The sequence below is a fragment of the Grampus griseus genome (assembly GCF_964374135.1).
Source record: "Grampus griseus genome assembly, chromosome: 2".
In the NCBI taxonomy this organism is placed as follows: domain Eukaryota; kingdom Metazoa; phylum Chordata; class Mammalia; order Artiodactyla; family Delphinidae; genus Grampus; species Grampus griseus.
The window spans coordinates 77,679,475-77,693,726 of NC_139018.1; the positions used below are offsets into that span (position 1 = coordinate 77,679,475).

Genomic DNA, 14,252 nt, shown 5'->3' on the forward strand with positions numbered 1-14,252 from the left:
TGTAACCAACTGCGGAATTGAACCTGCCAGTGCTCTGGTGACCATTCCTTTCCTTTCAACCCCATATGCCATAATGCCAGATCAAGGGTTTTTTTGGGGTTTTTTGGGGGGTTTTTTTGCGGTACGCGGGCCTCTCACTGTTGTGGCCTCTCCCGTTGCGGAGCACAGGCTCCGGACGCACAGGCTCAGCGGCCATGGCTCACGGGCCCAGCCGCTTCGCGGCATGTGGGATCTTCCCGGACCGGGGCACGAACCCGTGTCCCCTGCATCGGCAGGCGGACTCTCAATGACTGCGCCACCAGGGAAGCCCCAGATCAAGGTTTTATTTCTAGGTAATCTGATAATCCAAGAGGAGGCACAGCAACATCGAAATCCACTCCCAGACCACTCCATTTACCATGGAGATAATACCTTAATCTAAAGGAGTATCTCGAATGTCAGGAATTCCATGCACCTTGTCATACGGTGAGAGAGAAGTCTGGGGCAAAGGAGCATATCTTCCCCAACAGCATATTCCCCAACAGCACCTAACCTATGGGTGAGACAGAGGTTAACCTTAAATCTCTTGTACTCTAAAACCCCAGTAAAGCTACTTTTAATTTCCATTTGATGTGGGGCGTTTAACCTAGATGCAGAGCCTCTTTGGGCTCTGTGAGTTATTTGCCTTCTTACATGTATTCTGGAAGGTTCACCAGGACATGAACATGAGTGACATGCACTTAGCACAGCCAGAGACCAGAGCAAAGCCCAAGAATCAGTAAATGTATTTGTCATCACCTATAAGGCAGCTGGAAGTCAGGCCCAGGTTCCTGTTGTCCGTAAAAAGCACGATTTGGGACTGCCACCTTCCTACATGCAGAAACCCAAGCAGGAACACGTGCACACCCACAGGATTTCATCTGGCAAAGGCTTCTAGGGAGCAGGTGGGAGAGCTATTTAGATTTTTTTTTCCAATTAACTGAGTTAGAAATCGTAGTAAATAAACAGCTTTAAAGTACATTGTCTACCCTCTAAACAGTTCCCGAATCACTGAAAAGCAGCTGCTTCAAGATCCCAGGTGGCTCGTAGAAGCACAGGCTGAGCATGGGTGCTGGGGACCTGGCAAAGGGAATCCCCATCCACTGGGGAGGAGGACCTACCATGAGAATATGTATTATATCACATCATATATTGTAGCACAGAGGAGAAAATATGCAGAGTATGAGATACTGTGCTCATTACAGCTCTACAAACATTACCACCTTTAATGATCTCAAAAGCTACATGAAAAGTTATCAATATTCCCATTTTAGAGATGAGGAGACAGTCAGGGTCTTACAGCCTGCAAATGATCAATCGAGAATTCACACTCAGGTCTGTTTTACCTTTGAGCTCTTAAACACTCTCTTATCAAAGACTACAAGTGACGACGGTGTTGACGCTGATGACAGGGATGATAATGGTGATCTGAAAATGGCGGGGGTACCAGAGAAACCATCAACTTTAAGGCTCATAATAGGAGAGAACTAAGACATACAATTTTAAAAAATTGGTCCGGCTAGGCAAAATTTATACTAATTATAGTCATTTATGTGATCATGCACAATTATGCCTAATTATGAGTCACTACAATAATATTTATGTACAAAAATAAATATGTCAGAATAACTTTGATCTAAAATGTATTTGATTAGAATAGTGAGCTCCAGACATATGTAATCAGACTTCACTGTTGCCCAGGTTCTAATGTGCATGTGGGACATCTTTATAGCATTTTATATTTTATAAAGTATGCTTTCTGAGGACATCCTCAAGCAGCAGACATTATCAGATGTTGGGGGGAAGGAGGCAGCCAATAGTAACAAAATAGGGCCTGGCTCTGGAGAGACTCAGGGTGTGGTCATTTCATCCTGACCCCTTCCTGTGAATTAATTATGACAGTCACCATTCTATAGATTAGGAAGGAAACTGAGGCTAGATTCAATGAAATAGCTCATCCATAGAGTTTAGTTTTCTATTCAACACTAAAAAAGTGAAATTTATGGCTAGTGAAACATCCAGATTCAGCACTAAAAAAAAAATCTCCTCCTTTCTTTAAAGAAATCAAAAGCCCCCCTTCCATTCTCTATTAGCTGGGGGAAATCTCACTTTAATTTTTTAAAATATAACTTCCCATCTACTTGGCCCAATTGTTTCGGTTGTTGGGACCAGCTTTATGGATGAAAATAAAGAGCCAGCTAGGGGCTACAACCTCATCAAAAACAAGGAACCACCAGCCAGCCGACACACCTAGACTCCCATTACACTCCTCAAGGACGAGAGAATTTTAACTAGGTAAATATCTACCCTCATCCAGGGAAGGGAAAACTCTTGCTAAAGATTAAATCACCAACATTATCCAAATTTAATTCCACGGAAAGCAGAGGAGACATAATGGAAATGATGTTTGGTAGAGTAGGAGGGAGGTAAAAATCAGAAGCTTGGGCCACTGCCTGCAGCAGGACCCTTCAGAGGAGAGGGCACGAAAGTACGTAACAAAAATCAAGCTTTACTTTAGGTTCAAGCTTTGCATCCACAGACATGAGAAGGGATCAGGTAAGGTGCACAGCCAGATCTTTACAGTGGGATGACCTTGAATTGCTAAAAATACAGCGAATTCCCTGAAAGGCAAATTTCCATACTTAAGACATCGGTTGAAAAGAAATCTCCCCAAACCAAGGACAATGTGTTGCTTGTGTTTAGGATTCTGCAAGCCACGTTGCCTACCCGCTGATGCTGATACAGGTAATCAAAACTTGCCAGAGGAAGAGTCAATCAACATTTGCATCAAGAGGTTGTGCACAGTAGACACTCTGAGAACTGACCTTTCAGTCTGTGCACTTGGGGCCGTGTCCATCCGAGGCTCATTTCCATTCACAAGGCCTGGTCATATTATACTGAAGCAGAATGTCAGCAATCCAGACCATGGAATAATCCCAGGGCATTGTCCCTTTGTACTTTCCAACTTTAAAATGGATGGGCAATGACATTTGGAGTAGCTAGTGTGACTAATGTCGCTGTTTTACACTGGTTGTTGAGACGATATTAATAGCTAATATTTACCGAGGACTTAACTATATTTTGGGCACTCTTCCAAGCACCTTACGTGGATTAACTCATTTAATCCTCACAACAACGCTTGGAGAGACACACTATTACTACTCTCATTTAACCCATGAGAAAATAGCGCAGAAGTTAAGAAACGTCCCCAAGGTCATAGATGTTAGTAAGAAAATTTTCGTACCACAGAGGTATGGAAAAGTGAAATGAATTGTTATAAATGCATCTGAAGTGATATCCTTGCTACCTCAAAACCAGACTGAGCTCCCTCGTGACCTCCAGCTGTTGGAGGCATGGAACATTATGATGTCTTATTCATCTGTGTAATTCCCAGTCACTTGCCAAGGTCCAGGTTGGCCAATAAAGGTTGCATGGATACCCTGCTTACTTTATATTTCATGATATCTATATCTATATGACAATTTTAAAGGGTGTTTAAAGGCTGACACAATCTGCGTTCATTTTGATGATCCAGTCTATCATTTATTAACCCTACTAATCTGTCTGCCTGCCAATCTCTCTCTTATACACTGAAACAGATGATACACTGTCTTTTATGTTGACATTTTCATCCAAGGACCTTGATGTGTATTGTGAGCGCCATCCTACTCATAAAAATATTCATGCATTCCAGGGAGCGCATTCACTCAGAATCTGAGGGTTCATCCACGGCTGCAAACTGGCAGACAGCTCAGGATCCTGCTGCGGATGTGTTTTGCTTGGCTGGCCATGTTTAAGAATTTTTTTTATTTGAATGTGTAGATCAGGCCCATCTCTCTTTGCAAATAAAGCCTGATTCACACATTTAGTTACCTGCCTGGCCCCAAAAGTGTTTAAAAGTGAGCCCTTTAATCTGCTGTTACCTAGGGATTCGGAGTAGACTGAATTTAAGACCTCTGTGTTCCTGGAGTTTACAATCTGCGGATAGGAAACTTTTCAGGCAATGGGGCAACAAAACATTCTTTTATTCCAAGCTACTCCTTCCATATACACATATCTAATTCTCCCGGAGGAGACTCAGAATCTCTTCACTCCTATTTTCAAGGCATCCTGGAGATATACATTATTGCCATGTCTTCAGAAATGGATGAACTAAAACCTAGGGAAGGGCAGACAGTCCTGCAGGTATCTGGTGATGGAAATGCCACCAAATAAAGCGAATGCTTTTGCTCTGAGTTCACCCATTTGACTGGTATGTTCTGTTCTGTTTTTCATCTTAAAATCCCTCTTGCAAAGAAATGAGATTTGCTCAAGACCTCACTATGGTTTATTCTTGGACTTCTCTTTTCTAGGCAGCCTGGACAGAAGAGAGGCCGACTTGGAGGTGGACCGCTGCTATAGTTGAGAGCAACATCTATGTGTCCTGGATGATAGAGATGAAGGGGCTCTTGAGGGGCTCACACTTTTCCTGGGTTGCCCGCCCTGTTTTGATGAGACTGCTTGGAGTCAGCTTTTGGTTCAATGTGACGTTGTGGCCAACTAAATCCCACTTACCGCCCCGGTGTTATTTACAGTCTGGATCTGGTCCACAGCATACAGTACAGCAGTGCCAATCAATACTTCTTACACTGTGGAACATTTAGGTGCCATTGATGGAGAATTTTCCATTTCTTCCTGTAGTCCCACTGACTAGCTCTCTCTGCTCGGGCCCATTAGAGTACTCAACTGTGAAATTATCAGAGAGTAAATGCCAGGCCCTGTCACCGGTGTGTTTGAGAAGCAGGTACCTTCCAGTAAGAGCCTTTTCTATTTGCTCTGTTGGAGGACAGGCAGCTCTCCTTGGCATTCTCCTTTATTGCTGTAGGAATTGTTCTAATTGTCCCTGATCTGGTTTCAGGGACTCTGGAGCATTTGCTTGGTATCACGATGAGGAACACATCACCAAATATGATAACTGACAATGGAGTTTTGTCACTTGAACACTCTTCTTCTTCGGGAAGCCGCTGCTTTAGTACTCTGTTTGAAGTAGAGTCACCTCATCTTATAGCAATCTGAGGCTTTCTTTTTCTAACTGTTGTCTCTGATTCTGAATTATCTAAAACAAAGTATTTATTAGCACCAGTCCTGGCTGCGAACAGCGATCTTCCCAATGCCTGAAATGAGGTTGGCCACTTTCTCCCATGCAGCTCAGGGATTCCTCTCCTGTGATCAAAGGTCATAAGTAGATAAAGATGGAGTCTCTGTGCCACCACCCCCAGAACCCAGACTTCCATGCCCTGGTGCTTCTTCTACCTACTCAGGGCTCCCCAAGAACCAGTGCAGTGCTCACCCAGGCTTGCTCCTCTCAGGAGTGCTCCCAAGTGCTCTCAGGTGTCACCAATCCAATTGCTATTTCTTCAGAAACTGGCTCTGCTAATGATGCTAATCATTAATGGCACCTGCTGAGCTAACAATCTTGCATTTCTGTACTTTGATAGAGGGAATTTCTTGAGTCAATGCTTCATCCCAGAGGCAGACCAAGGAAATAGTTAGCCTTCTGGGTCACACTGACACTGACGCCAACTCAGATTTGCATTCTTACACTTTCCTGAAAGTTGCGCTGCCTTGCGCATCACACGGGTTGGTTCCCATGGCATAAAACCACACGTAAACTAAACTCAGTAGAAAACTGTTGATGGCCTGTAAGCTTCTGTCTCTAGAGCTCTCTCCTGCCTCCTTTGCACTCTGAAAAGTAAGCAGCCACCAGCAGCTGTCACCCCGGAGGGGATGGCTCCTGGGAAACTTTCTGAGTCTCTCTGTGATCTGATTTTAGGATATAATGTCTGCTGTCCTTCTTCTTGGGCACCAGATCCAATAAAGTAAGACCTCTTCAAGTAGTCAAGCCTGAATGGGGGCTGGGAGACCTGTAATCAATGAGGTTCACTGTCTAAGGAGGTGGAAGGTGAAAGAAAAAGACAAAACCAACAAAGAGAAAAACAGGGCCTCGTGCCTCAGTGTCTCCTACTGGTAAGGCCATGTCCGGCCTGAAAGGACAATAGCCCAGAGCGTTCCTGTAGAGTCAGCAATGTGCTCTGAGCTAGACAAGGGAAGAAGTGCATTTGAGGAGAGGAGACACAGCTCTTTTATTTTTGAATACTGCATCATCAGTCTCAGAGCTGATCTGAACTTTGTTTTCTAACAATCAGGAATCAGAAATGACACAGGAGGGAAAAAAACAATCTTGGCACCTCACAAGGCCCATCCCTGTAGCGGGATCAGGACCCAGGTGCCAGCACTTTTCATTCCCTCTCTCTGAGTTGAAGAGGTGCTATGATGGCAAAACTCACTGAAGCAAAGGAGGCTGCAGTGGCTGGAAATGTCTTTGTCCCTAAAATACCCCACTGGCTTCCAAACAGGAAGATGGCTGAGAGGATGCCAGCCTGAAGCCTGAGGACCCGACGTGGCTCCCTGGGGAGAAGTGGTACCCTGCAGCCTCAGCATTGGCTGGGATCCCACCACAAAGCATCTGCTTCATCCAGGTGCGGCCAGAAAGGAACTTTTCAAAGGCCCTGACTCTCCAAACAGACGTGACTGAAGCAGCAATATCCCTGGGAGGAAAAGCAGGGTGGGCTTTATAAGAAAGCTGGTCCCAGTGCTCTGGGGGAAAGGACAATGGGGCTCATAAAAGAAATGGGAGGGAGGAAACGGGAGGGGTAGCTTTGAAGGGAAGAGATAAGGGATTCAATAAGAAAAGGTGGTCCAATGGGAAATCATAGCTTTGGTAATTATCTGAGAAGATGAAAAATAACTGAAGGTTCTGTTTGGTGGCTGGAATCCTGGGGACCTACCTGGCCTTTTGAAGGCTCTCGCACCAACTGACTTGTCTTCTCAATCAAGTTTTCTAGTCAAATAGCTTGAGGGAAGCTGGCGTTTGCTTTAGTCAAGTAATTTCCCAGATATGCTGGGGCTGGACCAACATTGGAGACCGTCTAACAACTCTGGGATGAAGGCGAGGCCCTGAGACAGAGGGCATTTTAGAGGAAGGGGAAATGCACTTTTCGACAAGATCCAGTCACAGGCAGGGTTGATTTCCTCGTGCAGGAAAAACACAATAATACCCGATGAAACACACCCTCTTCTCCCCTTTGACGTACTGTTGGAATGACCGTTGCCTCTCGTGACACTTCTGTGAAGCGACTAAAGCAAGTTCTACCTCGATACAGTGTGGAAGATCTCCATTTTCTTAAGGGACTCATTCAAGGTCACAGTGAGCTAGGGCTAGAAATAAGAATTCCTGCCTCCGAGTTCAATTTTTTTATTCTATCATTCCACTGCTATTGGATAAATCTTGTATTAAGGGTAGCTTAAAGACAGAGCTAATAAAGAAGAGTTTCTACGGATGCAGGGTTGTGGGAAATGAGCTGGTGTGTTGGTTTCTGAAGACATTCCAGGGTCTACACAAGAGATTGGGAAGAATCAGGCAGGAGGATGCAAGTCAATTAGAAAATGATGAAGCCAGTGACTTCTAAACTAAACCCACTTTAAGTTGTAAGGTAAAGGAAGAGTCAAATGATGAAATAAAAAAATCCTTCCCAGCAAGTAGTGAAAACAGGTGATCACAAAAAAAGCAACAGAGGCAAGTGAACACAGATATTCATAATAAGATCTATTTCAATACAAATCCTTCAAACATAATTACCAGGGTATTTTGCTCTCCAGATAAATTCCTCCCACCCTTTCTTTTCCAACAATTTTTCCCCTCAGATCAACCCTTAGGAAGCCAGGAAATATATTTGTCTTCCTCTAATTCAGTATTGGAAAAGAAATAAAGAATTGTGAAAAAAAACGTATTTCACCAGAAGTGTCCTCATCCTGCTTGACAATCATATTCGCATCAGAAAAAATATTCAGACGTCAGACACACCTTATTCAACTGCAGACCTGTACTTGGTCCCACTCCTCTTACACTGGGCTGCAACGCATGCCAAACCTTTCCAGGTTCACAGTCACCATCACCTCATTCCCTGGAGCGCGGCACCTCCCAATCCCCCAGGACAACCCTGGTCACGGCAATGAGTGCCTCCGGGGAGAAGCTCCACCCCCACCCCCACCCCCACCCCCGTGCTGATGTGACCTTCTGACGCAAGTTAATTTCTGTGAGAAGGAACTGGCTTCTTTCTACATCCACCCAGGGCATTTCCCTGGAAAGGAGGGGATATCAGGTGTCCAGCTATCCTGCTACAGCTCCTTAGTAAGATCAGCTTTCCAAAGCCAAAGGAAAAGAGACTGAGAAAGTGCGAAGCCATATTGGGAGACCCAGAGCGTGGGAATATTCTGCGTTTTTGCCATTTTAACCATTAGACCTGATTCGGCAGCACAGCCCAGCCCTGCTCTCCAACCACACACACCTGGTACTGGGTCTGCACTCTGGCACTCCCTCCATCACCAAGCACCGTCGCCCCGAGAGCCGATGTGCTTGAAGGCAGAAGTCACTGCTGTCCACCTCCTCGCCCCGCCTCCCTGAGGAAAAGCTACCAAAAGCACGCCATTGGCAACAAGCCCCTGTTATGTAAATGGATTCAGCTGAGGGGAGAAGCAAGCAGGAATCTATAAACCACCAAAGGAAAGTTCACTGTCATCCCAACCTGGCACGAGCACGTGCTCTGGACCGACGTGAGCTCACGCAGCTCAAATTCAGGGATTTGTCCTAGTCACCCTGTAGGGTGGAAGCCAAGACCACGGGAACAGTCTCAGTTCTCAGCCCAAGTGCCTTCTCCCGTCGCTTGAGAGCTGCAAATTTAGATGAAGGAGGACAACTTTCTACGAGGAGGGTTAAATGAGGCAGCTATGACCTATCTTTAATGGAAACTAATAGAAACGAATGCCATCTCATTTTGAGTTCTGTCTCAGTTAACTTTGTGGTGGAGAGGGCGTTGGCAAAGAGAAGGCTGTGGCATTTTAAAACAGCAAGCTGAGGCTTGGAGGTTTTCCTTTCTCTCTTTTTTCACGGATGCTGTAGTCCAAGGGGAAAAAAATCGGGGGGAGAGACCATCTTCTTCCTGGCACTCTCAAAGCATGATGCAGTGCCAGCCACTCCACCAACCGTCTGGAGATAGGGTAATTGTCACTCTTCTTGCCGTAACTTCTTGCTTTCAGATCGGTGGCTGGCAGGTTTATCTGCTTCTGAGCAGCTTCAGAGCCACTGACAGTGACAGTGACACTGGCTACGTCAGCAAGAGCAATCAGAAGGGAGGATGATGCCACTGCCAGCAGCAGTGGGAGAGAAAATTGTAGCCTTCGAGAAAATTCTTAGGTCTATCCGTCTGGCTGACTCGCTCTCATTGACTTAGATGACTGCCATGACGAATCACTTAGATGATTTCGGAAGGCCAGAAGAGAATCAGTAGTTTTACACAGCCGTTTTCAAGTTTGAGGTACAGGAGCTTTTAGTTGACATGATGTGCTTACATTTCCAAACCCCTTGTGTAGGACCTGCCCCCGACTTAGGAGAGGGTGGGCTTCAAATGTATCAGAGGAGGCAACCAAGACGAACACTACCACCCAGCTAGTGCCTGAAGCCCCCGTACACACGCCTACAGGGATTACTGCAGTAATTCTGGTCCATTTCAGGTCATCGATAGTTCTAGCTGCTTTCATTTTTGTCACTATCATGATAAACAGGACACGGTAACCATCAACAATTTGACAAGGGTCCTTGACACAGTACTAGTCTATGGTCTATTTTTTTTAAAGTAGCTTAGAAAGCCTCTGCTCTTGGAGTAGCAACTCTCTAAAGCTCACGGCTGCAAAGACAGAATTCTATTTCATCGTCAGAAATCAACCACCTTCTGGTCCAGGACGATGTTAAGGCGAAGAGGCATTACATGACTAACGTATGGCCAAAATGCTTTCAAAGATACTGTTTTGGGAAAAGAAAGAAACTCTAAGGTAAAGATAGGTGGGGGAGTTTAAACTGAAATATTATGTTCTCAAACCTAGTCTTGGTCAGAAGTGAAAATTTTCCACTGATAGCACAGCCCTATGATTCCTGACACCTCTAAAAGCAGCAAGATAAAACCAAAATCTTGTGCAGATCAAAAACTTACATCAGTTAGGTTTGGAGAAATAATTTTGTCTAATTCATGGATACAGAGGGAGAGTGTCAGGGTTCAGAAAGCGGCAGTTCTCATCTCAGTATATATATATTTTTTTTTCGGTATGCGGGCCTCTCACCGTTGAGGCCTCTCCCGTTGCGGAGCACAGGCTCCAGACACGCAGGCTCAGCGGCCATGGCTCGCGGGCCCAGCCGCTCCGCAGCATGTGGGATCCTCCCGGACCGGGGCACGAACCCGCGTCCCCTGCATCGGCAGGCAGACTCTCAACCACTGCGCCACCAGGGAAGCCCTCAGTATATTCCTAAGACTATAACCTCTGGAGTAATGCTCAATGTCACACTCTAGTGGGAATTTAGTTTAACATTATGGAATGACAGTGATCAATAACTCGCTGGGCAACCATGGCCAAGTCACTTGACTTCCTGTGCCTCAGTTTCATCACCTATTCTCTCCCCAATAAGCCAAAGATGAAGAAGTTAAGCTGCTTCATAGGGTTACTGAGGAACACACCTAAAAATGCTTAAGGTGATTACTAGAAGGAAAAGGATCAATGTCACATTTGGAGTCACTAGCCCCCATGGTCACTTGCAGGTTTCAGTAGAAGCCATAACTGACATGCTGTACCTCTGCAACAGAGGTTCTTAACCTGGATCCTTGAACCACACAGGAGGCCATGAATGGGCTTTAAAAGGGGCCCACCTGCTCTGATCTAGGGGCAGGATGTCCATGCCACAACAGTTTAAGAAGCACTGCTCTATGGTAAGCCTTGGTTACAGATGTACCAAAAAAACAGTGACACTGCCTGATGGAGAGGAAAAGTCAGGAAAGATGGCCACAGAAGCCAAGGGAAACACATAGGATCGGATCTCAAGAAAACCACCAGGATTTCGTCTTGACCCTCTGGGTCATCTACCCAACACTGAGCCTGTCTGTCAGAATGGAACTTCTTCAATCAACAATACCTAGAAGATCATTAATAGTAAGCAGAAGAAATGACTGATTGAGGAAGGCACAAGGCAGGAAGCACCTGAGCTGCCGTCCACGCAATACCAAGAACACCTGTTGGAAGGAAAGCCTAAGGATCTCACAGGGCTTTGGTGGGAACAGGCAGATTTACAGCAAAAGGGCTGTAAGGAGTGGTATGTGTGGTTGTCTTGTGTGCAGTGTGAGAGATGAGGATGGGGTCTGGGTCTGCACATCAGAGCCAGGATGAAGAGATGGATAATTCTGCAGTATCAGAAGGTAGTACCAAAGGGTATTGGGTCCCAAACGAGACCCAAGTCCCACTCCCAAAAGAGAAACCATGTTTGGAACAGAAACTAAAGGGAATTGTAAGGAAGCACTCCATGAAGGAGAGGGAATGGTGCAAAAGATGGACAAGAGCTAAGTTGGGATCTCCAGAGAGCAGGTTTGAAGGTGGACTTGAAGAGAAGGAGAGAAAGGATTCCAATCCCTGATGGCTAGGCAGCGCATATAAAATGATTTAACACTTATAGAGCAATTTACCGTTTACAAAACATTATGACATTCACTATCTCATTTAATCCTTATCACCCTGAAATGCTGGTTGTATTTTTTTCATTTTACCCATGAGGAAACTGAGGCTTGGAAGGGCGGATTATGCGACTCGCTCAAGGTCACTTGGAGAAAATCAGAGCTGGGACGCACCCCAATGTCCCCACCCCTACTGGTTGTCGTCCACCCCCACCCGAAAACCCTCACATCAACTCCTAAGGGGCAAGGTGGATGTGGTTACGACAGACTCCACCCCAGCCCCCAACCCCGCCACTTCCCCTAAAATCTGGAGCGGAGCAGCGCCCTCCGGTGCCAGCGAGGGGACCTGAGTGACGCGGAGCCAGAGCCCGGGGTTTCCCTGTCCTGCGGGGCTCGGAAGAGCGGGTAGCAGAAACCACGGCTCTTATACTCGGCACAGTCAAGCAACGCTCCAGCAGCAGCTGCCGGCTTGGGGCTGAACGTGCGAGGGGCAGTGGCGGGCGATTTCCCTTCCGAGCGATCCCAGGACTGACCCAGCGCCTGCGCCCACTTCTCGGTGCCCCATGCTCGCCCCTGCCCCGCTGGTTCCTTCTGGCGGTTCCCCAGTGCGTGGAGGAGGCGACAGGGGGCTGGGGTGGAGTGTTGGGGTGAAAGAGCGGGGCCGACTCTGGGGCGAGAGCCTCCACTTCTGATCCTCCAGGTCAGAACAACAGCGAGCAAACCCTGGCTGGAAGTTTGGGCATCAAAGGTTTCGGATTAAGTAGCAAGTTGCCCGGAGAGCGGTAGAGGTGGAGGTGGAGGTCTGGGGTGGGGGTGGCGTCAGGGGAAGAAGGGACAGGCGAGAGAAGGTGCCCCTTCCCGCGCAGCCCCCTCGCGGCCCCGCTGGTGCGGAGAACGCGCCGGGCTCCTGGCTTCGGGCACCGCGCATCGGACACCGCGGCGCAGCGCAGCCCCTCCTCGCCCGGCTCCGCGCTCCTCCCCACCTGCCCGCCGCCTCGCCCCCGCCGTGGAGACTCACAGTCCGCAGGAACTGGATCTCGTCCTCGCCTCCTTCTGCCCCTTCGGCCATGGTTCCCGAGGCGCCGGCGGTGCCCCTGCCTCCGGCGCCTCTCCTTCGCCCGGCAGCCGCTCGGCGTGCGCCCGCGGCTGCTGCGCTCTTTCTCCTCCTCCTCTTCCTCCTCCTCCTCCTCCGGCTCCTGGCTCAGCCTCAGCAGCGCCGAGCTAATCCCCGACCATATAGGGAGCTGGGCTAACACTGCACTGCAGAGCGCCAACGCCAGCCAGGCAGCCCGCCTACCCTCTCGCCTCTCGCCCCAGCCAAGTGTGCGGCGGCCGCGGGGCCCGCGTAGAGCGCAGCGCCGGGCGCACGGAGCGGGCGGGGGACGGCGCAGGCACCCGGGCGGGGGCCGTGGGGCCTCCCCCGCACCGCGGCGCGCCGCGCTGCTAGCTCCGCGGAGACGCGCGCCCCGCGGCGACGGGAGGGTGCCCCTACCCCGCTCCGACTCGCAAACAAAGGCCAGGTGCTTAGCTCCAGCGTGCCCAGATTGGGCGCCAACCCCCTCGCTTTGCCCACTTTCCCCTCGTGTGTGTGTGTGGCGCGGTGGGGCCCGGGGCGACACGAATGCTTTGCTCCGACCCGAGCGCCTCCTTCGGAGCCCCAGCCGCGGAAGGCTGAGAGGCGTGTGCCTGTGCTCGTCTGAGCAGCAGGGAGAAAACGGTGCCGTGAGGGTGTCTGTCCATTCATAACAAAGTTTGCAACTCCCTGAATAGCCCTTTCTGCACCTTAAGAGAGCCCCGTCGCCTCTTCAAAATCCAATCAGTCTGTTTTATCGAAGCCCTTGATTATCCATTGTTGCTGGGCAGCGTGACATCTCGCGGCACCTCAGAGAGCTTCCAGGGATTCCATCCACAGTTCAGAGGTCAGGTGGCATAAAAACCCCTTCTCTCTGACTACCCCTCATCTCCTAAACTTACTCTGCATTTTAGGGTGCCAGCTCTGGGAACTCTAAAAAAGATAGAGAATAGTATATACAGTGGGACCGCTTCCAGGTCCTTGGACTGCCGACATCTCACCCAGACTTAGGTCACTTTCCGGAGGTGGGAGGCTGTCAGACTGGTCCTTTCTAAAGCTGAGGGTACAGGATGCCCCCTTCTGTCTGCTGGCCAAGAAGTTCCAGGGTGAGAGAAGCTTTCAAGAGAAGGGGTGCTCCGAAGAGCAGTGCCCCTAGGATGAAGAGGAACCCAGAAGATGTACGTGTGACAATTCTGGGCTCCTGGTGGCAGAGGACACTGAAAATCCCAACCAATTTTGCAGCTTCTGTGTTGATGGTCCTTCTCTCGGCTCTACCTTCAGACCTCTTTCCTGGACTCCAGTCTCACATTTTCTACTGGACATCAGAGATGCTAAGAAAAATAGTGTGTTTTTTTCTTATATTTTACCCACACTGCTTCCTTCCAGAGGCTGCCCCTTGGCCCTAGTGCCTCTTCTGAAGCCTGCCTAGAGGAAAGCAAACCATCTGCACATCGTGGCCCTTCACATACTGGGAGGGCACCTGTCACGCTCACCTCTGTGACCCACCATCCACTTTTCCCATCTCCTGGCTAAACATTCCTCCTCCCCTGGCCATCCCCTGTAGCACAGTTTTC

General features: G+C 48.4%; 1 protein-coding gene across 4 annotated transcripts in view; it reads right to left on the reverse strand.

Moving 5' to 3' along the window:
- Nucleotides 1-12,796, reverse strand: part of RYR3 (ryanodine receptor 3) — a 551,722-nt gene extending 538,926 nt beyond the window's left edge. For all 4 annotated transcript variants that reach the window (XM_082647182.1, XM_082647181.1, XM_082647183.1 and 1 more), the window contains exon 1: nucleotides 12,625-12,796. In XM_082647182.1, the coding sequence (XP_082503308.1) occupies nucleotides 12,625-12,675 (51 nt within the window). In that variant the 5' untranslated portion in view covers nucleotides 12,676-12,796. The remainder of the gene's footprint in view (nucleotides 1-12,624) is intronic.
- Between the last annotated feature and the right edge of the window lie 1,456 nt (nucleotides 12,797-14,252).